Source organism: Melozone crissalis, unplaced genomic scaffold (assembly GCF_028551555.1).
Source record: "Melozone crissalis strain CALT ecotype California unplaced genomic scaffold, PUWL_Pcris_2 ptg000026l_1, whole genome shotgun sequence".
Lineage (NCBI taxonomy): Eukaryota > Metazoa > Chordata > Aves > Passeriformes > Passerellidae > Melozone > Melozone crissalis.
Window position 1 is genome coordinate 9,153,342 of NW_026535804.1, and position 27,853 is coordinate 9,181,194.

Below are 27,853 nucleotides of genomic sequence, written 5' to 3' on the forward strand. Positions count from 1 at the left end.
TAAGTGGGTGGGCAAAACAAGAGTAATCATAAAGGAAAATCTAAAATTATTCATTCACAAGGGAGGTCATCAAAGAACAGTTTCTTCCTACAGTCACTGCTGCAGCAGCTCTGGGGAAGGAACGTGAGCTTTAATGGCTGTGTAGGTGCCTTAATATAATTTAGAAATCATGAGCCTCAGTGTGTGCAAAGCCTCACACTATTTGGTGGAACTGGGCCTGTAAGTCTCTTTGCTGTTGCAGGCTGAAGACAGCTGAAAGAAATATTAAAACCACAACTTCAATAAAAGCCTGAAAATGTAGATTAAAGCAGGATTCATTCTATTAAGTTTTTTCCTTGGATGGAAGTTATTTCAGCTACATTAGAAACTTAGAGTGTCTGTTAACTATTAAAGTTACTGTTTAATAATCTAGCAGACTTGCTTGGAATTGCATTAAAAACTGTTTCATGTAAATTGACTCAAAAATACATTCAATTGCCTCATTTTTGAAGCAGTTGTGTGTCACACAGTTATTCAAGCTCCATCAAAGGTTATTTGAGGACACCATTTATATGGGACATCTTTCTGCTGATAATTTTATATATTTTATCATGAATGTGTCTCACATTTATCAAGAAAACGTCTTTTCCCTTTTAATTTACAGAGTAAGGAATATATGTAAGAAAACAGTTTTTCTTTGCTGCTGTGAGGGAAGGGAAATGTATCAGTGCTTATGAAATTACTGTGTCATGGTTTGTTTAGGACATAATTAAGACATCAATCAGAAAGGGTTGATTCCTTCAGTAGCAAAGTTAATGAGATACTAACCAGCACTTTGAAGCTTGATCCAAGCTATCATTCTACTATTTCACAAATCCCCCAAATTCCTACCTTCATGGTCAGTGGTAGTGTGAAAGAAGACTTTTAAATTTTTCCCTACAATTTAAAAAAAATGCTTTATTTTATATTCCAAATTCAAGAAAGCAATTTTGATCATTGCAATAAATTCTAGGTATAAGTTATCACTAAACTGTTTTGCTTAAACCTGTTTGCAAATTGACAGTGCAGTGTCTTTCTGGGTGGCAGCCAGCTCTGCTGAACAGGAGCTTGCACGTGTTGAAGGCACTGACAACCCTTGCTGAGTGAATGCACCACACTTGTGATCATTCAATACAAAGCATTAACAAAAGGAAGAGCTCCCAGAGCAGTTTGTCCCAACCCCTCTCTGAAGGACTGTATTTCACAGGAATATTGTCACCAAGGTGACCATCAAAGCAGGGAGAAAATCAATCCTGATTTTCTGAGAGAATGACACAATCTAACAGGTATCTAAATATTTTCCTTGGGAAATTTGATGCAACTTTTTAAAAGAATCTTCAATGGCCTTGTAACCAGGCAGCACAGAGGTGATAACTGAAGCATCTTCAAACTGTAATAAACAGCTGCTGAGTTGCAGCAGAAAACTGCAAGTTGAACACTTGCACATATTTCTTATCATAAAATACCTTTTTGTTACTTAAAGTCTCCTGGACAGCTCTTTATCCATGTCTTCAATAAGTTGGTATAATCTGTATTTCCCTATATAATAGTTCATCAAATGACTGAGATTGTGGAGGCCTTCCAGAAAGACAAAAAGCTTGAGATAAATACATGTTTACCCATTCTCAAGCAGAGATCCTGGATTGTTTGCTTATATTTTCAAGATACAATAAATTAGTGTTGCTTTCATTGTTACACGGAGTCCATGTAGTTTTGCTTCATTCAGCTTTTGGAAAAGCAGATTCCTATTTCCTCCGGCACAGAATACACTTAACAGAGAGGGTGCCCTATTTTTTCAGGTGTGTATGAACTGCTGCTGTAATTGAAAAAACTATGATCAGGAGTTGCTTTTAGAATTCCCCTGCACGTTTTCCTTATCCTGTCATAAATCCATTCTAAAGATAAATCTGAACACATCCTGCACCACTTCTTTTGAAGTTTTCTCATTGAATGATCCAGATACACATCTATAGAAACTTACACAATTGTTTACAAAAACACTACCTCACTTTCCTCTACTGACTGAAATTGTATCAGTTTGAACTGGTGAGAATTATTTATCTAAGAATATGGCTACTCCTAAGACAAGGAATTATTCCATCTCTGAACTTAAACCTCCATCTCTTTTAGTTTCTCTATAATCCATCCTGTCTTTTGGTACTGATTCAATTTTCAGCATCTCTTCCTGCCTTGAACTTTATCTTGAAGAAACTGTGGACACAAGAGTGATTTCCCTTATGAAATCACTATTGCTAAGCCTTTGCAATTTTTAAAGAAAATGTGTTTCAAGATTTTTTTTTTTAAAAAATCTGTCTCCAAACAAGTGATAGATGGATGCTGCACATTTGGATTCGCTGACAGCTGCTGTGATGGTATCAGTGGAGGTCAAAGAGACTTTCTGCCTGGCTGTTCAGATTTCATACAAGGTGCCAATAAGAAACAAAGGCACTTGAGTAGTGGGTATCAGCAAAAAGTTGCAGAACGTTCAGCCTGTGGCTAAGAAAAGTCTTCCACATCTTCTGTGCTGTCCAGCAAAAGAATCAAACCAATCAAAATGTGCTCCTGGAGCAACTGAGTGGCTCAGGGCCTGTTGGAGTTTACAGTGCTCAACAGCTTTGGATGGAAATTTCTGATCCTTGATTGATGATATTCATTCCTCATTTGTTAAGGTTTTTGATTATATTTTTGTATCATTTATTCTTGATACAGTGCTATTTTCAGGACAAGACAGATGATGCAAATGTCATTTTCTGACCTTTTTTAATCATGACTCATCAATTGTAAAGAAACACAATTTGGGTTTTTTTATTTCCTTATCCATTTGTTCCTGGATTTAAAAAATGTGTAAAATCTGGCGGCATTTCAAAAAGGTGATATTGTGTAACAGTTTCCTGCTTGTTTTGTCAGAGACAGAGGTGAAAATGAGTTTATATTGAACTAATATAACATACTCTCTATAGAGAGAAAATGGGGGAAAATCCATTGTAATTACTTTCAGATTTTCCATTCCTTTCATACTTCACTCATAAGCTTAATTTTCTCACCCATCTGTGTATGCTTATTGGCTGTATTAATTATTTCATGTTGAAAGAGACTACTTCATAATTAGTTGGTTGTATATTTTGAAGCAAATGCTACAGTGAATTGTACCTTTTTTATTTGGAAATTATCTGCAAGCAGTTTTCTCAAAAGTGCTGTTTACAGCAAATTATTTACCTGGTAGTTATCCTTCAGGAATTGCTCTCTAATAACATCTGAAAACTGATTTGGGGTATCTAATATTTCATTTTTTAATGTATTCTTACTGTCAGTTACTTTTTTTTAGATAGACACCTATGTATGTATTAATTTTCACTACAGTAATTCCTTAATTTTCCTGATTGTTTTTCAAGGGAAGGAAAACTTTTCTGAGAAGACACCTGGTTTTATATAATTGTTTGCTTGGAAATACAGTTCAGATGCTGCTTTGTGCACACAGATAGATGAAGGAAATTAAAAGGAACTGACTGTGCTTTGCAGCATGCACTGGACAAAACCATATTTTGCAGGGAGACAGCTTTCACTGCAAATTCAAAGCTTGCCACTGCAATCCTATTGGATTTTCTTGTATCCTCGTGATCACTCCTTTATTTCCCACCTCACGTTTCAGAAGTATTTCTGGCATGCAAGTGACATTCAATTCTTGCACTGTCATCTCCTGTGAGCACCACGTGCACATTTGGAAATACTCTCTGAATGTAGAAAGAGTTTTCTTGTCCATCTTGACAGCTGATGGACAACAGAGAACAGCAGCAGCTCAGTGCTGCCAAGGCTTGTAGGGCTGGAGTTTGTGCTGTGATTTTCTGTTGTGAATAGCTGAATCTAGGCTTGAAGAAGGAGATGAAAGTAAGTATTTCTCATGTGCAGTGAGGTTTCATATCTGTAACCCACTGGGAGGCTGTCCCTATCCAAACCTAAGAGCTGAGCCATCAGATCTGTGGGAGATATGCAAAAGGCAGTAATTTAGAGAGGCTGTTATTTTTTGCTAACTAAATAGGAGCCCCCGTTATGGAATGAAGATCATATTACATGGCTCTGTGGAATTTCATATAAAATTAGAGAAGATTCATTTCACTTTTAAGCCTGAACTCCTTATTTTTCATGAGGGCTCTACGAATGATTCTGGCTGAAAATACCAGTTGTATTCTCCATATTATTTTCAAAAGCCTACTGAACAAAATGCTGCTTATTAAAATGCTCTTCAATGGTTCATAGATAGGTTTGTGGGAAAAACTGACCAAAATTTCTGGTTTCAATGGTGTATAACTATTTCCTTAAACTCCTATTAAAATTATTTGTAATTCTTTTAATCAGGTTTTTCTACTACTTATATTTAAAAGCTAAATTCTGGTATAAGTAAAGGGAACTCTATGCAATCTTTGTGTTGGTGGGCTGGTACTATTGACCTTGAATCTGTGCTTCTTTGAGTGTTAAAAACCACAACTGCTTCACTTGTCTTTTTGTGTGTCTCACAAAGTCACATTCTCCCAGCACAGCTTGTGTGCTGATATTTCAGAGCATTCAATTTTTAGATTGCCTATTTTCAGGAGAGGCTGGTAGTTAGCCTGGGATTTCTCACCCTTCTAAAAAATCATTCTTTAACTACTGCACCTCTTTGAACAAATTTTTTTGAGTGTCTGGGTGTTCTCCAGAAAATCCAAAGAACTACATTATGAGAATATGATATCACAGTCTCACTGTTGTATTTAAACTGTGAGACTGTGGCATAATAATGGGCTCAGTAATCAAACTTTCCTATGATATCAAAACATTAATACTCTAGCTTTTGCTGAAGTGCAAGTTCACTTCTTAGTGTTAATCTGGTTTTTAATAGAGACTAATTTAAAGAAAAATGATGGAATCGTCCATTGGCCATCAGATTTATTCTGTTGTAACTTCATGTAATCTAATCTGTGGGCTTTTCAAACACAAGTACCAATGTGGCATGTCAGTAATCCGAAATTTCAGTTCCATGGTAACTTCTTGAAGGGAGGCGGGTGTAAAATAAAAGTTAAATGAGCCAAAATTAGACAGAATTCCAACATTTCTATTAAGCCATATGAGGAAGGATAAATAGGCACTGGAACAATATAAATGTCCAATTCCAGCTCTCTCACAGGTCCACTGAGCAACCATTCAGATAAACTCTCCCTTCACTCACCCTGCTTTCATTTTCCTGTTCCATCTATTTATGATCCATGAAACTTTTCAGCGTTTGCACTTAGAGCAGTAATTCCAGTACAAAACACCCATCTCACAGAAGTCAGTGAGAAAATGTATCTCAGTCTTCTGGTAGAATATTGTAAAATAAATTACTCTGTCATTTAAAGCTTCTTTGCTAAAAATTTTAAATGGATTTTTAATTTTTTTTTTGTGGCTCCTCTTCATCTATGATTCAAAGTTGTTCATACCAGCTTGGCTTTTTTCCCCCTTCTCTGTAGTTCAATATTTCTCTCAAGAAAAGTCACCTTATTTGCCCTGAACATCAGGCAACAGAAATTCTTAGAGCAAACCCAGTGATTTAAGTTGAACTCTGCTTCTTCCAAGCAGAGCTGGAATAACCAAATCAACCTTCTGGTTTTAATCCAATTTAGATAAAAGACAAAGCCAGACAACAAATTCACCCTGCATACTGATAGTGGCTAATTTCCAAATTCTTGATAATTATGGCCCCTAATTAAAACCAAACTACACAGTTTCATTAGACACTGCAGGCAAGAGAACAGATCAGGTTCTTCCAAACTGCTGGAGCGCAAGATTTTCTGTTGCAGGATTGAATATACTAAATTGTTATTCTCCTCATTCCAAATCCATGCCTTTATTTCCAGCTGAGTAGCAACACTGGATGTTGCATGGAATTTTTTTGCAGTTGTGCTTGTTTGGAAAAGTGGATAGAGGCCCAGAATGAATTCTCCCAGAACGGTGTCTGCAAAGATGCAAAATGTATTCTCAAATGCAATCATTCAAAAGACCTGCATTGAATGAAATGCTGCAAAATATGGCCTAAATCATATTATTTACCAATTTTAAAAATGTCACAAAACAGATATCAAAATTGGTGTGATAAATGTGGACATTTCTGTGTTTGTGCTTTGCCTGTGTGTGTGAGGGGCTGTTTTGGGAGGAAGGTTGAAGCTGTAACCAAGAAGAGCATCTGAAGTAAAACCCTGAGCATTTCTTTCTGTCCCAAGGCCCAGGTGTCACTCTGATCAGGCCTGCTTGAAGATAAATTCTCTTGCCAGCACTGAATATCTGTAAGATTTCACTTGGGCTCAGTGTTGCCTATAGCTGAGACTGGCTGCATTACCGTGTGAGCATTCAGCGCAGGTTTTTGGGGAGCTCATTACCACTTTTCAATGACACACATTCACACAGACCATGCCCCTTAAAAAAACAATGCAGAGAAAAGGTACCCAGTGAGAGGTTGCACATTGTGTGAATTCAGTTAATTTTTCCTTATAGCACCTCATAATTTTCCAGAACAGAGATCATTAATCATCCCAAAGTGTGTAGAAGTTTGGGCAATAGCTGTAAGACCACCAAATGCTGACCCTGAAGGAAATTAATTACTAAAGGTGAAAAGCAAGTGTTTTCTTAAATAAGCCACCTAAGCTGCCTGGTTTTGCAAATATTTATTAACACAATTCAGATGAAATCAGATCAGCACTTCTGGCTGCAGAGAGTGTTGTTTCATTGGACCAGGAGTCCTCGTTTCCAAATCCATATTCAATCTTTTAACACAGCAGCAAATTATATTCCCCATCTGTCTCCTGTGACAGCCCTAATGAATGTAATAACAGGATGGTGATATACAAACACTTTTGAAGTACCTCATTTATAAAATATAGGAAGTAGTTATTTATAATGAGCTGTTGGGGAGCTGGGGTTTTATAGTTTTTGAACTTTTTAATATTTTCAATTTTCTGCATGTAAGTGAAACATAAGTGAGCACGTGATAACCAAACATTTTGATACAGGAAACTCTTAGGGCAGGGTGAGCCTGATATCTCAAAGGTTTTCCCAGCCAATGTCTCTGTTCTAGGACTAACAAGTGCTTTACCATGATTTGAAGAACAAAAGGTGCTGAGACTGAACCAGCTGTGGCCCTGAGCTGTCCCACCCACGGTGACTCTGGGCATGGCCAGAGCCCTGCTGTGTGCTCGAAGCACCTCCTGCCCTGAGGTTAACCAGCATTGTTCTTTCTGATTTGAGGGTGGGTGAGAAGGAGTAAAACACATCCCAGAGGGTCCATGAACAGCATGGAAGTTCATATAGACTTTTGCCAACACATCAGGACTTGGCCTATACCACAACCCCTCCTTGAAGAATTGGCCTGATAGCTGTTTTCCAAGGACTTTGCTAAGTCAGAGTTTGAATGTGGAGATAAAGCCCACAGTTTTATAGTCTGAATCAGATTCTCTTTGACCTGCTGGAAAACACAGGAAGTCATGCTGCAATGAAGCAGCATGAATGAACATTTCAGCCATGAAAAACAGGAGTTTATTTCAGATTAATTTCTCACCTTTGGATTTGGTTGATGCATTAGATCAACGTAATGAAGAGAGAGAAATGGGAAGAGGGGCTAAATTCATCCAAACTAGCATGTGCTCATTAGGGAGCAATTATCACTTTGTATTCTATCTTGTTTGTGAGATGGAGATGGGACTTGTGGCAAGGCCAAGTACTGATGTTTACTGCTCAGTGAGAGGCTGGAATGGTTAATTGAGAGGGAACAGATTCAGAGATAAAGAAAAGTGATGGCGAGATATTTTCATGAGCTGCTATTCTCACTACTACAGTTTTTAAAAGCCTTCACTACAGTAAAAAAAGAAATCTTTTTGTGAAAGCAGTATATAGACCTGCTATGTTCCAAACAGACAAGATTTGATTGCACTTCTTACCTTTTAATTTCACTTTTATTGAAATGTTGCACTTGAGGTAAGAACAATTCCATCTTTTGAATTTTGCCACTGATTTTGCTGTGTCCCAGACCTCTTGTAAAGGATAAACAATCATATGTCCTTGTCTCTCTAAAGTATAAAAAGGTTTCAACAAAAACTGTTATGTCCATGTGCATTGCCTCTGCAGTAAACCTTGGATCTTCGTGATTCAAAGCTATTATAATTTCTCAGAAAAAATGAATGTTTAAATTTGAACATTGTGAAAAAGAATGGCAGTGGCAAATCTATAATTACTTCACAGCAATCTTTTCTATTCTGTTTGGGAATTCTGTTTGGGTTTTTTCACTGCTTCTGTGATGCATTGGTTTGGAATTCCTCAGAGTTATTTTCATTTAAACTCAAATGTAAATGAACAGCCACATCAGACCAAATGACTGCAGTATGAATTCCACTTGTGGAAGATTCTCACAGGCAGGCAGGGGGATGCTTCCCTATTGCAAAGATAACCTACAGAGCTGTTCACAAAAGCTGATCCAGGGAGACAGATCTCCTTGTGGTTCTTCCTCTGATAATGCAGACAAATAGGCTCTTGGTTTGAATCGTTGTTATCTTGAACAATCTGTCTCCATCAGGATCTGGACAAATTATTCACCCCAGGTAAATGTTGCCCTTTGAAAATAGCCCCTCTCTTCCTACTGTTTGTCCTCAGTAGTAAAGTTTTCCTCATATGGTACCCTACTCTGGACTTTTTTGTGGTTTGGTTTGCTGCTGGTTTTGTGTATTTGTTTCTTTCTAAATGTCTGATTTTAATATGTTAAATTCACTAAATGCCATAAATAGACTTCTGCTTTAATCAGGGCAAACAAGCTGCTCTTTAAGGAGTATCTGCTTAGTGAAATAAACAGTGCTTGGGGTTCACAGAACAGCAGGAAGTTGTTCTTCTGTTATCAAAGTTCTTTCTTTATTCAGTATGAAAAATAATGGCACTTGTGTAGTATTTTATAATGAATGCTCTTATACAAGTATTGAAGAAAAGTTAATCAATCTTCAGAAACAGGCCTTATATTAATAAGTATACTGCTAATTACTACAATAATATAAAAGTTGCAATGACACCTACCTATATATTTGTATGTTCTTTTTGGTCTTTTTAAAGAATGTGTCACAAGCCTAAAGATGCCTTCAGTCTAAAAAAAGAAGGTGCTTCTCTGGGATGTTGTGTGTCTGCCTCTGTTCAGCTTTGTTCCATGCTCAATTTTGCTAAATTCTGGTTTTTGCTTTATTCTTTCCTAATCTAGAAATTGCCAGCTATGAAAAGCTTGTTAATTTCTGTTTGTAAAATGTTCTGGTGTAACTTGAATTAAATGCAGTGCAGCTGGGACCAGTCATGGCTGAACAATACACGGCATAAATTATCTCTATGTGGAGTGTCTGACTAGATAACATAACCAACAGGAGGCTGACAAAACATCACAGCTGCCTGTTGTTGCTGACAACTTCATTATTTCCATGATGTTCAGATGGCTAATTTGTTTCTGAGGGCCAGCAATATCTTCAGACATGTCCAATGGCCTCATGTACTTTTATAGGCTTCCTGAAACTGCATGTGTTTGCACAGATTTAGGGGGTTTTCCTAATCTGGGGAATAATTGCAAGAACCACCAGCCAAGAACTCTGCTCTGCATTGGTTTTGCAATAGAGCAGCACTTCCATGTATCGGGATTGGTGCACACCTCCTGATAGGTAACAGCACCTGCCCTTTGATTCCTTGGTTCAAACAAGGAGGGCTTTGATGCACTGATGGACTTCTTATACCATTTTATTTCTGTTTACCTTAACTTACACTCCAAAAGATCCCAAATGACTCAGTAGTTTTGTAGCTCTGACAGCCCAGGCCTGATTCTATTCCACTGCAGCCAGGAATTATTATTCTCGGGAATTTTCCAAGTAAAAAGACTAGCAGGGTAAACAAGCCACTGTGACTGTATGAAAAACAGGCCATCTTTAAAGAATTCTGACCAAACAGTTCTGAGTTTCTGCTAGTTCATTTAAAATCACATTCTGAAGTACAAGCAGCAAGTCCACAGCTGCCACCAAGCTGAGAATTCCTCCCATCTGCATCTTTCCTCTGGGAATCTGCAGGCCCCAGGCACGGGTGCATCTGCCACATCCAGCCCTGCAGAGCCTGGATGTGTTGGGTTCCAGGTGGGGCTGACAGGACCCTGGGCTGGGAGCTGTGGCTCCAGAGGAAACCTGGAGGAGCCAGGGCTGCCAAGCCCAGTTCCACTCATCACTGACATCACATTGCCTCACACATTTCAGAATACTTGGGGAAATTATTTCTAAGCTTAGTCCAAACACAATTATTTTTTCTTTACTCACAATTTCAGAATTTTTCAAGTTTGATCATGTCTGCGACTGATCAACTGGGAAATATTTGGCTTTTTCATAAGTATACTGAATACTTCTGTGTCTTTGTGGATAATAGGTTATTTGCTATGGATTTGGATCAAGAACACTGGCTAAAGTAACTAGTGAAACAGTAAGACTCCAACCAATGTCCTTGAAGAAACACAAGAAACCAGGGAACAGGACAGAGAATAAACAAATTGGCAAAGGGTATGTGTGAAAGATGATAGGTAAACAAGGAGCCAGAGAGACAGGAATTGCCAAAATCAGAGTTGTAATTTACTACAGTACGTTTTATGTATAAAAATGTGCAAGAAAGAATGAGTATGGGGACAAAGAAACGTACACTTCTATGTGTTTGGGGGTTTGGTTTGCTTTTTATTTTACCTTTCCCACTGAATATTTTTGACTGTATGAAAAAAACTACCCCACTATCTTGTTTCAGGGAGAAGAGTCACTTTAACTACATTTCAAGTAATGGATTTTAAAAATGAGAATGTCTACAGGTGTCAGAGTTAGCCATGTTGTCTTGTTACTTTGGGAGGGGATGGAGATCCCAGTCCCAGGTATCCAATCTGCCTGGCTCCACTGCTGTGACAGTGGATGGAGATCTGATATTTGAGCAATGTTTGTTCCTTTTCTGGGACTGTGAACAGCCTAAAATGCAGCTTTGTCTCTTATAATGGAACAGCTTTGCCATCACTGCAAGTAAAGCCAGGGTCCATGTCCGTTTTTCCACTCCAAACTTCCCACCCAGTTTCTAGTGGGAAAAACCAAATGTTTTTCACAGCCACGGCAGGTGATGTAAAGCAGGGACAGGCTGGGGTCTGGGGATGGGGGATGCCCTGCTGGGGATGGGGGGATGCCCTGCTGGGGATGCCCTGTTGGAGATGGGAGTGCCCTGCTGGGGATGGGGGATGTCCTCTGGGGATGGGGGATGCCCTGCTGGGGATGGGGGATGCCCTGCTGGGGGTGGGGGATGTCCTCTGGGGATGGGGATGCCCTGCTGGGGGTGGGGGATACCCTGCTCGGGATGTGGGGATGCCCTGCTGGGGATGGGGGATGCCCTGCTCGGGATGTGGGGATACCCTGCTCGGGATGTGGGGATGCCCTGCTGGGGATGGGGGATGCCCTGCTGGGGATGGGGATGCCCTGCTCGGGATGTGGGCATGCCCTGCTGGGGATACCCTGTTGGAGATGGGGATGCCCTGCTGGGCACCGTGTCCCGGGACAGGGATCCCGGCGTGGCCGCCGCTCCGGGACCTGCCCGGGCTGGGGAGAGCTGGGTGGACGCTGCCACCTATCGATGGATGGAGGAGCGAAACCCCAGCCCAAACACGGAGTTCCTCATCCCAGAAACCTCCCAAGGTCTGCGAGGAACAAGCAGAATTTGCTACGTGGAGTTAATGGCCAACACAACGCTAAAAAGCCTGCGGTGTGTAAAGCTGAGAACAGCACAGGGTGAAGGTCTGGGGGACTGTGGCACTGAATCAGCCAACTTGGGCAGCCTCCTTACACAAAATGTACCTCTAAATGTACATCTTCACAAAAACATGCAGCTTTAGCAGCAGTGAGAGCAAGAGCAGCCTGTGGGATCAGCTCTCCTTGTGTGCTGCAGGCAGGGAACTTCTGACTCACCAGTCAAGGACGGAAAACCTGCGGCAGGAGGTTAAGGCAGCAGTGTGAGTGCAGCCAGCAAAATGCTCTGTGCAGCTCTGGAGAGAGGAATGCAAGGGCAAGGAGAGCTGGATGGCTTCTCTGTCCTCTGATGGGAGCATCAGAGGCTGAGGATGGGCAGGTTTCTGCAGGAGATCAGACTAAAGGATCTTCTTCTGCGTGTTTCATCATAAACTCAGGGTCTACTTCTTCTGTAGGTCTTTTAGCCTTCTTCATTTCTAGAACTAGATGTAGGTGCCTCTCACAGTTATTTACAAATATTCAATAATAATTTTAATAATTTCATTTTTATCATTTGCTAAATGTATGATTACTTCTTTTACCTTACTGGGAATTGTTTTGTTTCTTCTGGATTTTGAACAGGTTAATTATGAATTTATATTCGTAGGTCAAGAAGATTATAAATATATTAACTTGTGCCAAAAAAACCTAATTGTATTTCACAAGAGCTAGGCTTGGGCAAGAAAACATCTTGACTTTTACTACTCTGCTAAATACTCTTTGGGTAGAAAAAGGACTAAGCATTTAAAAAATCAAAATGGCAATGAAAAAGGGCTGCTTTCCACCAAGCTGAAGGGAGAAAGCAGAAGATAGAATTATTGAACCACAATGAGAAGGTGCTGGAAATGTTTAAGAATAGACTGATTTCTAGAAATTCACTCTATATTTTCCCCCTCAACATAGCTGGAAATGGAGAATTCCTTTACAAGTGAGTTGCATAGGTGAGGTCTATATAGGCAAAAAAAACTTATTTGGAGACTTTGCCTTAGAAGAATCATGCCTATTTAGCACAGCACTGAAAATGGAGTTCCTAGGCTTACATTTATTTTTAACTGATTTGGACATTTCAGATTTTCAGCATGTTTTTTTCCAGATAGTATCTCAGTGTTAGAGAGGTATTTGGTGGTTTTTGAAAGATTTCCAATTCCCTCCTGTTGGCAAGGAGCAGTGACCTCAGTCAGCTCGCTGACTAATGATCCTTGGAAGGAGCAGAACAAAAGAGGGAATCCTGTAAATGGAGGGCCTGAGATTTTCAAGGTACAGGAGAAGGAATGCTGTGCATAGAATATTGTAATAGCACTTTGCAATTCTCTGCTGCAGCAAAGCAAGTAACTATTTGTATTTGATATTCTCATTATGCCCTATAACTATAAGCATTTGATATTCTCATTATTTGCATTTGATATTCTCATATGCCCATGTCTGTGTGTATGTTTACACATGTACATGCAGGCATGTGTGTTGATAGAAAACCCCCAAAGAATGGTTTGATCCATATCCAAATTGGTTTAAAAAATACAGATTATCTTGCAGTTCCATGGCATACACACATCAGTCCCAGGACTACATTTGAGCTGCAGCTACTTGGGCAAAGGGATGCCCTTGGGTATGAGGCACAGCACCTTGGCTGAGGTTTGAACTGTGGGAGAATCAGGCTGATCAACAGATTTTGGGAGGTTTCCAGCATTTTCCAAATCATGTCTGAATAAAACCAGGGAATAAAACTCCGCAGATTCTGAGAGTAGCTCCGGTATCTCCTTAAAAATAATCCAAAATACTTTTCTGTAGATATTAATGGTCACTGGCTAGGACCAGGAATTGCTGTGTTTTGGTTCTTTTCTATTATCTGATGTTGCACTGGAGTTTTCTGATTGCATGAATTTAACCCAGTGGACTGTCTAGAAGGACAACAATTCCCTAGGTTGTTGTTTATCTTTGATTGTCACCTTCACTGTTTTTAGAATTCTGCATATGGGTATTTGAAATATTCCACATTTGACTTTGTAATTTTTTTGTGGGATTCTCTGAGTTCCAGCATTTGCAATTTTTTTGCTCTAGAGTAAAAAAATGGGATTTTGAAATATCACTATTTTCCTATTTTGGAACCTCCTAATGCAGACATCACAGGATCTGCTTTAGCATGTGTAGAGTGTGCTTTTGCTACCCATTTAATAATCTTTTTGAGGCGTAACCTGTTCAGGCTGGGAGCTTTCCAATGATGTTGCAGATGTCCCACAGCTATGGCTATGCCTGCTGCTTTTGTTGCTATGATTGCAGACAGCTGGAGTGGTAGCTTGCTTGGAGAAAGAAGAAACAATACATCACATGCAACAAGCACTACTGCACTGTGATTTTTACCCCTTCCTCTCGCTGTTTTAGCATAAAATCAGCTGCTTGAGGATGGCTGCATTAATGTCTTTTTGCTCATACTTCATGCCAAATTAATTACAATCACAGTTTTGTTTACTCTGGCAGTAATTATTTTTTCTACTTGCACGCTGTGCTGCTGATCAGTTTTAAAGGCTACAACAAGCTAAAAGCACACAGAAGTCATGGCATCTCTCACATGGAGGCTTCGCATATTGGTGATTCCTACAGCTGCACAGGTAACTGGGACAGAGTTTAGGCACCAAACATTCTACCTGTGGTACAACACTACTTGCTTTAAATACTGTTCTGCTCTGAGGTTTTAGCAGCAATCTTGGACTTCAGTAATCACTAGTAACAGGCTTTTTTGTATCTGATCATTCATGCAGTGTAAGGAAGAGATTTACTCATTCTGCCCAGGGGCTGAGCCAGCAGAGACAGCAGAGCTAATGTGATTCATTGAAGGAAGAGTGGGGACAATTAACAGCAACTTGTTCACCTTTTGCCTTGGACAGCCTAAGCTGGTAAGTCCAATTTAACTCTTTAATGCACATATTCCTAATTACTAGTTTCAAGTATGTTTGATTCATAAACATACAGTGCTGAGGGGTTTCTCAGCTGTTGTGTTTTCCTAAAATCCTAAGAGAATGTTTTTACAGCTATGCTGTGCCCTACCAATGCACCTGTCTTTAGAGTGTGGCATGTATGTGCCACATACAACAGTGATCTATAATTTAGGTATTTCTATTTCTTTCTCTGCAACATGTTTTTGAGGGACATGAATATTAGGTCAGTATTAGACAATTAAAAAGGAAAAAAATCCCACAAATCTTTTGTAAAGGTAAGTATTTTATATCCATTTGAATTTGAATTTGACTTTTAAAGGGCCCTGGTGATGGGGAATAATATGGTTCAGTGCTTAGGTGCAAGTAGAAATCTGATCACAAAGATGAACCTGCAGGATGTGCAGAATGAAATATGAAATATGACCAGGGAGACCTCGGTCCCTGGTTTGGTTCCTAGCTATAGTACAGTGACAGTCACACTGGTTTGATGGGTATTTCCAGGGCAGGGCAGTAACTGTTTCCCCAGAGATCTGCTGCAAGACTTTTATGCTCTGTAATTCTTCGAAATGAAAACTGCTGTTAATTATGTCTGGTTATAAGGGGAGCTGCTGTTGTTATTTTTTCTAGTTCTGCCTTTCCCAGTAAAAGCTGGTGCTGTGCTGCCTCTTGCAGTGCTCACCTTGCTGTGGGGGTGCAAATTAGATCACACAGGGCTACCCCAAACCATATGGAGAGGTCCTTATGTCATCCTGTCATCCTGACCCATGTCAGATTTGTGCAGAGGCTTCCAGATGTGAAAATCTCAAATGGGGCTGTTCTGCACATCTTCTTTTTCTAAATTATTAGTCTTCCAGGTGCTGCAAAAATAAGTTCTGACAATGACACATCCTCAGGCTAAGTGCATTTCAACTGGGGTATTTGTTGTTTCAATCAAGACAATGCACATTTAGGTCTTCGCCTGATTGTTGAGGCAAGGATATGGTTGTAAAAGAAATAAAATTAATGACTTTTTAAAGGAGCCTAAAAATACTCTCATGAAATAGTTGATTTCTGTAAAAAAATAACAGCACCAAAAAACCCCTGTGCTTTCCATCACAGAATCATGTGGATCGAGCTGTCTCTTTTCTTTATTTCTTATTATGCTTTTCACCCACAATTCTGCCCAATCTCATTCCTATTGCTCTACTGTGAGTCATTTCCAGCCTAATAAGATATCACTTCCAGAAAGTTTTACAGAATATTCAACTTGCCTTTTTTTTTTTTTTTTTTCATTTCATACCTTGTATGTGACTAGGAAGAATGCTAAGTACAATAATCTGCAGTAGCATTTTGTACTTTTTCAGTGTACTGGTGTTTCAGTACACTGATGAAAAAATGCAGCTTGTTCACATCATGTCATTCCAGCCATTGCTTTATTGTTCCACAGTTATCCCCTGCACTTCTTTGGGATATTGATGGTGACTATACAGGGAACACATCTATGTTTCAAGTCATTTGTGATTCACCAGTTCTGTGTGGATAGCAAGGACGCCATCTGTTTTATTGTTAGCTGCTATTTCGAGGGTGTTTACTTAGCTTCTCTATAGATTCACCAGCTCTTGACTTCACAGAAACATTGATGAGATTATAAAAGATTCTGTTCTCTTTTTCCATCAGGGTCAGACTATGGATCTGCTTTGGGTTTTTACTGACAAAGCTTCCACGTGTGGCAAGGGCACGCTGTGGTTACTGTCCTCAGAAGTTGTTTAGGTGGTTACTAACACTCTGTTGTTTTCTTCTGAATGGATAAATCCTGGTTCATTGGCCAGATCAAGGTGGGAAGGACTCCAGCTACCCCAAGGAATGGTAATATCTGGAGTCAAATTATGTTTAGTCACAGTCCATAAGAACAGTAACCCATGCCATGGGAAACAGGCTTGGTAATTAACTGCTCTGAACTTTTTCTGGCTTGGTGACACAGATTAGCACCTCAGTGATGCCTAAATTTGCTTTGGTTCAAAGCTTACACCAGCATTCTAGAATGCTGTAACAGAGAATCCAGTTTCTTTCTACAGTGTAGACATTGAAACAGAGAAAACAGCCCTGCCAACTATCTGGGTTTTGAATGTGTATTGGGACAGGTGTCACTAGAGCACCTCTCCCAAAGACTCTCATTTCCTGGAAAACTGTCCAAGAACTGACAGGTGCTTCTCCTTTACTTGCTCAGGTAGGTATTTTCTCATAAAAGAAAATGCAGCTGTCAAGCTGTTCTCTGTAGAAATTTGAGATTCTGGAAACAATTTTTCCCTTCTCAAGAAAAGCTTGAACTTGATGACTTTCAAGAGATTCTGTGAAAAATATCTGGGCAACTGAGTTGAAGAAGATGGAGACAAATACACTTCCTGCATTAGTGAAGGCTGGAGAAGAGAAGGCTGTACTCTAAATGGACAGGGCAAACACAGAGCAGGATAAAGTAAAACAACAAGTAGACACAACCAGTGCCTGCCCACTACATGAGGAAAAAGCCACTCGTTATGAAACTGTCTATAGCAACATTTACTTTTGGGTGTCACTTTTTTCTGACACCTGTATTCCCAGAACTCACTCTCCAAAAACATTGTTTCCCTCATTAATTGAAACTCCTTCTCCTTATATGAATTAGCAAATAATTCTGGGGTTATCTGTTTTCTTTTTCCATCTTTAATTGTCTGTCTCCATAGATATCCATGGGTGTAATTCCATAAAGAGCAATTTGCCACTGAAAAAGCCCCAAACATGTGCAGAAGCTGTGTGTGAAGGTGATTTTAGGCCCAGCAGCCTTGCACTGTGTGTTTCAGGGGCACACTTCTGATCAACGACGTTGGTCTAGCAAAACCTCACTAAACAGCTGCTGCTTTCCCTCTAGAAAACCCTGGGTGAGAATGACGCAGCAAATGCACAACTTGAGCCTGCTGCAGAGCAAAAAGCACAGCATGCCCTCATCGCCCAGTGCGGCCAAGCGGCTCTACCGGAACCTGTCGGAGAAGCTGAAGGGCAGCCACACGTCCTTCGACGAGGCCTACTTCCGATCCCGCTGCGACCGCCTCAGCCTCCGCAAGGCCTCCATGGTAACACCACCCTCTGCCCTCTCCCGTCTCCCTCCTCGGCTGTCTTTTCACCTCCGCATTCTCCTCATCTCGCTTTGTTCCCTCACGAGTGCGTGTGTTCTTCCCAGCCTTACCATTAATGACCCTTTGTCAAGAGTTTGGCCTTGTTGAAGGGTAAAGACAGGCTACCTACTCAAGTGGTGATGCTTTATTTTAGGAGTAAGGTTGTAACTTGGCACTTACATGACAAAATGTGAGTTAAATCTATAAATGCAAGTGTTTCTCTTACAAGAAAAGAATAAAGCATGTTTTGAGAAAAGTGAAGATGGCTTTTAATAGAAGTTCCCATTTTTCCACACGACAGAGCAAATGGAACTTTCAGGCATGGCAGATAAGTGTAATGATACTACCAGACTGTGGTGATGGTCAGTAGATAACTGATGCTTTATTTTAGGAGTAAGGTTGGTGATGCTTTATTTAGGAGTAAGATTGTAACTTCTGGTGATGTTTTATTTTAGGAGTAAGGTTGTAACTTGGCACTTACACGACAAAACATCAATTAAATCTATAGAGGCAAGTGTTTCTCTTACAAGAGAAGAATAAAACATGTTTTGAGAAAAGTGATGATGGCTTTTAATAGAAGTTCCCATTTTTCCAAACAACAGAGCAAATGGAACTTTCAGGCATGACACATAAGTGTAAGGCTACTACCAGACTGTGGTGATGGTCAGTAGATAACTGATGCTTTATTTTAGGAGTAAGGTTGTAACTTGGCACTTACATGACAAAACGTGAATTAAATCTATAGATGCAAGTGTTTCTCTTACAAGAAAAGAATAAAACATGTTTTGAGAAAAGTGTAGATGGCTTTTAATAGAAGTTCCCATTTTTCCACATGACAAAGCAAATGGAACTCAGTACGGCTGGGCCAGATAACAAAAATATCACATTTTGTCAGAAGGAGAAAGGACGCTCTAGACTCCTTTAATACTCACAAGTTATGTAAGAGACGTATTATATAAATCAGTGCAAGAATTGGAAATTATTTTTCATTCAATTAGCTGATGCTGTCCCCTAGGATTGTGCTTTCCCAAAGTCAGAAGACCCTTGCATGACCTGTGGAGACTGTTGTCTCTCTCTGTGAAGAAAGACCGTGACCTGAAGGAAGCAGGGGACCATGGCTGCTTCCTCTCAGCTCTTCCAGAGCCAATAGATTCTTGTTTCATAAGAGAAGCTTGAAATTCAAACAAGGCTTGTGAGCTGGAGAACAGCCTTTTCATGGTAGCCAGCTGTGGTGTCGGCTGCAGCAGCTCTGCTTCTGAGGCTTTGGGTTTCCAAATGCTTTTCAGTTTGTAGGGATGATTTGAATTGAGGTCTCAAAGTATGAACTGTGGGGAAAGATTCTTTAGATGAATTTTTTTAGCCACTATCTTATCTTCTATTCTTTTTTTTTTTTTCAACTTCAATTTCAAGCGTGACTGAGGGAGTGAAGAAGGAGGATAAATCAGTGCTGCGGACATGCCAGAGCAGACTGACATGTAGGCTGAATGAATGCCAGCCTGTGAGCATATCTTCTGACCAGTGTTTATCTAAATACACCTTTCAAATTACATTTTCCTTCAAACATGGGCTCTTCTGTCATACTTCACTAATAAGAAGAGAAATTGCCAGTGAGCTGAGCCAAAGGACTGAGGAGCAGGGCACTGCTGCTGGGGGCCAAGTCCTCTGCTAACCCTGAGCCAGTAACTCAGAACCTCAGATCTGTCTCTTTTCACTCTGAGCTGCCAGCAGTGGGAGTGCCTATTCCACCAGTTATCATCATTGGGAGACCTGATTTTATGTTGTGTGGTTGGGGATTTAATGGGACACAGACATATCTGTGCTAACTTTGTTCCCCCAGCCCACTACACTGTCGTGGGAGTGTCACAGCTTTTGTCACTGACAAAAACCCAGCAGAGGAACCTCCAGGTATCACCAGTCTGGGGTCTGAGCTGGTGCCCACAACAGGCAGTGAATAGACTCCCACTGAACTTGAGAGCCTCTGGATACCATTCTCTCCATTCTGCTTGTTGTTTTCCCAGTTTTCCCTAGAAATAAACAGCAAGAAAACTATCAGTGAAGGGGTGGAAGTATTCCAGGTCAAGTTGCTAGCTCATCTATTTTCAAATCATTGAGTTTCTGTGCTGCTGAGTTAAGTCAAGGAGTAAAATCATGTCTCCAGACAAGTGAACAACATTTGTTAGAATTTGTTTTCTTTCAGCTTTGGCTTGTGAAGAGTTTTCTTTCCACTCTCTCTTGCTGTGCAACACTTTCCATTCAGTAAATTGTTGTCTTGCTGCAGACATAGCAATGTCCCAAAATAGCTTTATTCTTGAACTCATGTTTATCAAAACAAGTCTTTGCAGAAACTACTTTACCACTTTTTCCAACTCCAGTAGTACATAGTGGACTTTTTCAGTCAAACTCAGAGCAAATAGCTTGAAAGGGGCACTTCATTTTAATTAAGCTACATAAGATTGCATTTCTAAACACTCTGGCACTGAATCACTTACTGGAACATGGTTATTACTTACTGCAAAGCAATACTGTAGTTCTTTTCAGTATATACATTTGTGCATCACAGCAACACCTAAATAAATTAATCACATAGCACAGCTGTCCAGCTAATGATTAGAGGCTGCAGGACTGAGTCAAGGAAAAAGCAATGTAAAAACTGCTCCTAAACTTCACCCAATCACTTTTAAATGTGATTAAGTTTTCCTTTGAATTTAATGCTTTTGTCCTTTCAGAGCAGAAGAAAGTTATCTAGTAAAGGTAAATGATTGCTCTTGTTGGTATTTGTGACAATATCAGCTGGACTAAAATAGAGCACTGGGGTTTAAAGACATTACTCCTTATACCTGTTTGGATTTCTTATCCCAAGGCTGCAGATGCCTGAGACATGCTGCAATACTAGAAAGTCTCCAAGTCTCCATGGAATGTGATAAGCTTTTTGCAGCAAACTATATTATTTTCAAATATATTTCTGTTTTCTGTGTGAAAGCAAATAGGGAAAAGTTGGTCAGGTGTGTAGAATGTTTTTCTGGACTTGGAGAGCTGGGCTGGATGCACATTTCCAAATGGAGCAGTTCAGTAGCATGGGTGAAGATGTAATAGATACTTTGCTGCCTCTCCAGGATGATTTTGATTGTCTAGCAGAGTTTGCTGTGCTATTCTATGGATGAGGGATGCACACATGACCATTTAGAAAGGCCACATCACAGCTGCCATGATTTTACACTCTGAAATTACAAAACTTGCCAATGTATTTCAGCCTATTGCCTGTGTCTGAATTGCTCATTTGGAAAACCTGATATTTGCAATTTGATCTTGTAATGGTTTGGATTGGATGAAGCAGCTTATAATAGCCATGCTCTGTTTCTCATTTAAATCAGTGCAGCTTTTTCAATCAGATTTCTAATGAAATGAAAAAATAGAAATTTGCTTTTATTTTTTCCTTTTTGGTGAAACGTTCTTGCCAGCAGATCAGTTGGCAACAGCGTTTATGACAAATTTAACTTAAACATGTGCTTAGATTCTGCTCAGCAACTTACTTAGGGCCAAAATTTCACAAATACTTCAGGTATTTCATTTGGCAAGCAGAAGTCTGAAGACGCATTTTCAAAGCACACCAGCAGGTCTAATTCATGATAATCAAAAAACCCAGTTTAAATCAAAATTTTAAAAATAATTCTACAGCAATCTGACAGGTAGGTAAAATCTGTTACGGGGTGTGTGTGTGTGTATATTTTAAAAGGACAAAATGCCTTTGTCAGCCATAATTTGGATTAATTTCAGCTATAATAGTGAAGTTAGCCATCTCTCTTTTATTATCATGTAATAGTGAATTTTTGGTTTGTACAATGGAAGAAACTTCCGAGATGTAGTACAAGATTTCTGGAGTTTCTCACAAAATTTGAATTAAAGCCAAATAATGATATTGAGCACTTAGAGTAGCACTCTATAAATGCTAGGTCATTTAACTTTTGTGCACATGTGTAAAGCAAATCAAAAGATAATTATTTATTCTGGTTTTTAAAAAAGGGGAAACCATGTGTGTACATGGTGCTATAGAAGGCAAAATGTGAAGAAATAACTACCTTCCTGTCCTGAGTGAGCACCACAGCCTTTCACTCAGTAATATCATCAGCTTTACCTTTTTGTTCTGCCCCCAAACTGTTTCCAAAAATGAACCTAACTGAAAGAAATGCAGACCAATGCAGTCATTCAGTTTTCTTCAACCAATTCCCTTTGTAATATGCTCTTGATTAATTCACTGCTAAATAAATAGATTTTCATAGCTGTGATCAGTTACAAAAGTAATATGCTTAAAAAGTCTATCTGTTCACAATTCTGCATCATAATAATGAAGTCTCATGGAGTGAAGAGCAAGCGTTCTTTTTCCTCTGTACTTCCCACAGCAGTGCTCTCTATATGTTAATTTTGAATGCACAATACTGTGACATACAGCTGTTAAATCAATATCACTGTTGAGTGGAGCTAAAGACGTACGGAAGTATCAGAATCATACCAATAATTAAAAAAATTTGTAATTATAATTACTTAAAATTCTTTTGATTTCTAGCAAGAGCACTTCATCCTTTCAGGGTATGGGCAAAACACCAGAATAAGTGTAATGTTTCTACCAAGGTACCAAGATTAGAAAGGTGTTACATAAGCAAGACAGGTATGTGGAACTACTGGAATGATAAGAAGTATTCTTGCATTGCAGTAAAAATTTCTGACATTTTTAAAGTTTTCCCTTATAATAAGAGAAATATGTGCTGTCTTATTTTTTAAAATTTTCTGGACATGTGCTCTACCTAATGACAATGTATATCCTTACAAACTATTTTTATTTTGATCAGAGGGGTTAAAAAAGAATGACAACAGAGCTGTTTACCATTCCATTGTCCCTTTTTCTGAGATTTTTTTATCTTATACCAACCCTGGAATATGGCCTAAGTACCTAATTATAAATTAAACCTGAATCTTATCATTTGGAGAAGAGTCTAAACCCAAGAATGTGACAGAACCCCATGAAGAGCACTGATGTTTAAGTCGTATCTTTTATTCTGCATGGAAACCTACAGAAAAAATATTTCTCCATCATGAGCTGTTCAGTACTTCAGTGTCTACAAGGTGATTCCCAACTCAGCACTACTGTCCCAGATTTGCATCATTGCTTCATAGCTCATCTCACCCTTAGATTGTCAACATAAGTATCTCATTTCATTACATTGGCAGTTTGGGGTACAGGGCACCTTCTGCACTCTCATCCTCCTGTTCTGCTGATCCCCAATATTCAGCACTGATGGGGTCCCTACTAAAACTTTTAGCTAACATCACCTTTGCAATTTCTTAGTGTGGTACCAATAATTCACATGCAAAGAGTAGACCAGAAGACCCTGATCAGGCCTGAACATTTTGCAAGACACTTTTAAGTTCAAGCACACTGAAAAAAAGCTCCTGTAGAACTGATGAAATTCCAAGGTGGAGCTGAGGACTGCAGTTTCCAGAACTGTGTGGAAACCCTCAGTCCATGTGTTTTACAAGGAGACACACAGATGTTCCAGCAGGTCAATGTTGTTTCACTGAGAGCAAACTTGGACACAGATATGCCCAATAAAACTATTGATAAATTGATATTTTAAAAAGAAAATAAAGTTTTAGTGTGGTTAAGTGTTAACTTCCAATCACAGTAGAAGATGGTTTCAGTTCAATATGTATTTCATGGAATAAAGAGTGCATTCTGTGATGAGAATTTTCTCAGTGGTTTTGGGGTTTATACTGTGTATCTGAATCTGTGCTCTGAGCCCTCCTTGCCTTGCTGGGCCTCTTGCTCCTGCTAATTCACTCCAAAGAGGGAAAAACTCTATCAGGTAATTATGGCAATGGGACACTGGGAGAGAATTTAGAGAATCTTGGCAAATAACTTGTCATTACTGCAGACTCCAGAAGGATGTTCTCATAAAAGAAACCTGCAGGCCCTGCTACTCTCCTGCACCTGCTTCTCCCCAGCTCAATTAGGAAACAACAGGGGCCTTTGTGTTGTGCCATTCCTTTATCTCCTTGACATTGCTAAGGAAAAGGTTCAGTGGTTCTCCCTGCCTGAGAGTTGGTGCTGTGGAAGTTCTCATGTTTGGCTGCTTGTGCTCTCTGCTGCTCAGACATGCACATTGGACAATCCAGTTTTTCAGTCCCATTTCTACATCTGCTTATAAGGCCTACAAATTTCAAAGTTTCCTCTAGTTACAACTTAAAAGCAATAATACAGGCGCCTAGAAATAACTGAGGTGGTAGAAAACACACTGGGTCACACTGGAACTGGGAAGGTTTTTCTGCAGAACTGCTTGTTTGATCTGGATTTTCATCATCTGATTGTAGTTTTCTACTTGAAATTTTGAGTTTGAAAAACTCAGAAGTCCAAGGCTCTGCCAAAATTGTAGTGTGTCATCCAGTTTCACGCTGCAAACATAATGTTGCTCATACAGTTTGATTACAGGACAGATGTCTAAATAAAAATGTGTTTGTTTCATATGGGCTTGAATGTCACTTGAATTTTCCCACAGACCTGAAGCAATTTCAAGCACTCCAGGGGTAGACCAAGCTCAGTTCTGCTGCAAACATTTGCCTTGCTTCAAGCTGAGCCTAAGTTGGGGCTGGAGGCGCAATATTTTACTTTCAGGGGCAAACTCACAAAACACAAATTTTCTCTATTTTTAAAGCACTAACATATGAAAAGTTTTACTGAATTTCTGTCTTTATTGACAACAGAACTTCCAGTGCAATGAAGCTATGTTTGAGGCCGTAGAGCAGCAGGACCTGGATGCTGTTCAGATTCTTCTTTATCAATACACCCTGGAGGAACTGGACCTGAACACACCGAACAGCGAGGGACTCACTCCTTTGGACATTGCCATCCTGACAAACAACGTCCCCATTGCCAGGACCCTTCTGCACGTTGGGGCAAAGGAAAGCCCACACTGTAAGTAAAGAACACAAACTGACTTAGATAATTGCTTGTATGAGATCAGTTCTGCTGATAGTGAAAATCAATTACACGACACATAAAAATTGCCTGGTTTTATCATAAAGATGATTATAACAAAAGTGCTGGAGGATATTTGTAGCAATATCTGCTCGTTGAATACGTGCTCAGTAGATTTGTTTTCTCTCTCTCAGATACACCAACTAATCAATCATGCTGAGCTTCTAATGTGATTAACACTGGGGCAGCTGGGTTAATAGCAACCTTGAGAAAAAAATCTTTAAAAATATGGCAACAGGAACTCAGTGATTCAAAGATCGTGGTCTGAAATGCAGAGTTTGTCATCAAAAGTGAAAGGATGATGGGTTGTCTAGACTTTGCTTTATTTTTATTATCCTTTTGATTTTGGCTATGCTGCCTTCAGGAGGCTGGTTATATTGAAATCTATCACTTCCATTCCCCACAGACCCCTCACTATTGGTCTTCAAATGGCCTAAAATCCCACTTAAATGAGAATTTCAAAGTTCTACAGACCCAGAGAAGACCTATACACAAAACAGACCTTCTCACTTTACTGGAATACCAATATTGCTTATAACTACATATTGTAGTTATAAAACTTCTTTGTATTCCTTCATGGGGCTTTTTATGCCCAGTTTGTGGGTTGGAGGGTGACTTACCAACCCAATTAATCAACCATATACCATGACACAAACTCTGACGCCTTATGTGGGTCTAAAAATACCCCGATGTAAGAGAATTTGTTTTAAACCGTCAATGCCTATATTTAGGACATTCCCAGCAAGGCTATAATGAGACTGTGTTTGAGGGGTTCGGCCACTGCAGACTCTGCCATTAATTTGAAGTTAGTTAAATTAACAACATTTAGTGCTGGCATGTCAATCTCAGTGCTCCAGGAAATTGCACCTTGAGGCTACTAACATTGCCAGTTTTTTCACTGGAGAGTGTGTGTGCATGTGCATGTTGAGTTTTTTTGCCAGACCCTCAGTGTTGGTACACCTTTATTGCTTTTCTATATCCACAGCACTTATATTATCATTTATTCTGGCCTCCTTTAACCTTCCCTGGAGATTTTTGCATAGTGTAGCTGCTCAGTGAAAAGAGTTTTTTAGTTTTATATTTATTTGTTTATTTTTCTGTCATGGTTCATGACTGAGGCTTTAAAAAAAAGTGTGACAGCATTTAGAGTACATGATTGACTGCTGAAGCAACATTCATTAACCATGACAAATCTAGAGGAAAACACAGTCTTGAGTGTTCTAAACAGCAGTAAAAAAGACTAAACTAATTTTTCATTGACCTCATCTGTAAATAAATGCAGTCTGATGGCGAGCAGGGGCAATCATAAATTAGTATTCATTTCCTGTAATTAATGCAAACATGCCTATGAACACAGAGAATATGAATATATAACCACCTCATTTCCATTTCAAAATATACCCACCCAATTTCCACTTCACTTATCTTGATTTTTAGTTTTTCTGATTGAAATAATGGATGAAACATTCCCAGTAAAAAGCAAACGATCATTTTGTTTGGATTTCTTACCTGAAGGGTTTGCAGTGGCTGTTTGAGAGTGAAATGCAAAAACTTATTTTCAGCCCTTAGAACAAAGATTCAGAGCATCTTTGTGCATGTCTTCACTCTTGTGGAACTGATGGCAGTCACCTTCTATTTTGTCCAGATTTTCTGCTTTGCTTTTCGTACTCAACCAACCCTGTTCAAATTAAATCCTGTTTGTATCATCTCAGGGCTGCAGGAACATGATCCAGCACCCAGCAGGAGCATTTTCATTCCTCTGTGGTGGGCAATTGAGCCAGACTTCTGCAGGCTGAATGGGAGGGTAAAATCCTGACTCACCCAGTTCTGGGACTGGACACAGCATCTCTTAATGTGATTAGAAGTGTACAAGACAGATGCACAGAGCTGGGAAAAGGTGAAATGGAAGAATTCCTCATTCCAAGTGTAAACAAAAAGCTTCCTTCACAGAATACCTCTGTTCTTTCACTGTATATATTAGCTCCAGTGATCCAGCTGAAATTTCATTATAGCCTCTAACCTAACTCTGTAGAAAAGAGAATCTGGAGGACAGATAGTTTCCATCTGTATCACCTGGATTTCTGCCTGGAACAGCAGCAGATAAAGCAATAGAAAGTAAAACTATGATCTTCATCTCCACATGGAACTCAGATTGTATAAATCTCAACAGGAACCCAACATCTTTTATAAACAAAGTAACTAAGATCAGAGAGTAGACCATTTAAAATATTAATTTAGTTGGGGAGAAGACAAAGTGTTATCTTTTCAGTTACTATCATTTATCATATACTCATGGTTTGGCTTGTTCATGTGAACCAAAATAAAAATAAGATTAAAATTCCCACTGGCTGATTGGACATCAGAGACTCAACAAATGTGGATCTGAGCCTTGATTAAACAGATAGAGCCAGATCCTTAGTGAGAACTTGAACCAATGCCAATGCTCAACCACCTGAAGCTCTGGCACATAAAATCTCCTTCCTCAGTCCTGTTGTGCTATCAGATGTGTTGCATGTTTATTGTAGGCATGGATCCAGGAAACCCTATCACCTCTGGCCTCCCAGTAAACAACAGTTCTGAGGATACCAGCAGGTTCCAGGGAGCCTGGCCATATGTCCCTGATGTCCATATGAAGAATGATCAAACTTAAGAAGGCTGGCTTCAAGCCAGCTTCTGAAAGCAAAGTCTTAGAGACAAACATTCTTCAAAAACAACTCTTTGGATGTCAGAGGTGTTGAGTAATTCTTTGCTCTCCCGTGGCTGTAAAGATCCCAGGCCACTTTTCACATCAGTAGGGTTATTCTTAGACTCTGCTAAACTCTGGCTGTCATACTGTTATGAGAGACAGAGATGAAAGTTAAAATGAGAGATTCAGGCTGGATAAAACAAACACCTTTTTCACTATAAGGACAATGAAGCAGTGGAACATTCTCCATCCAT

At 39.6% G+C, this 27,853-nt stretch overlaps 1 protein-coding gene across 1 annotated transcript in view; it reads left to right on the forward strand.

Moving 5' to 3' along the window:
- The window catches only part of ANKFN1 (ankyrin repeat and fibronectin type III domain containing 1), a 104,248-nt gene that overhangs the window by 23,919 nt on the left and 52,476 nt on the right, over positions 1 to 27,853 (forward strand). The window contains exons 2-4 of the mRNA XM_054278836.1: positions 14,582 to 14,716; positions 17,643 to 17,844; positions 24,640 to 24,850. Of these exons, the coding sequence (XP_054134811.1) occupies positions 17,659 to 17,844; positions 24,640 to 24,850 (397 nt within the window). The 5' untranslated portion in view covers positions 14,582 to 14,716; positions 17,643 to 17,658. The remainder of the gene's footprint in view (positions 1 to 14,581; positions 14,717 to 17,642; positions 17,845 to 24,639; positions 24,851 to 27,853) is intronic.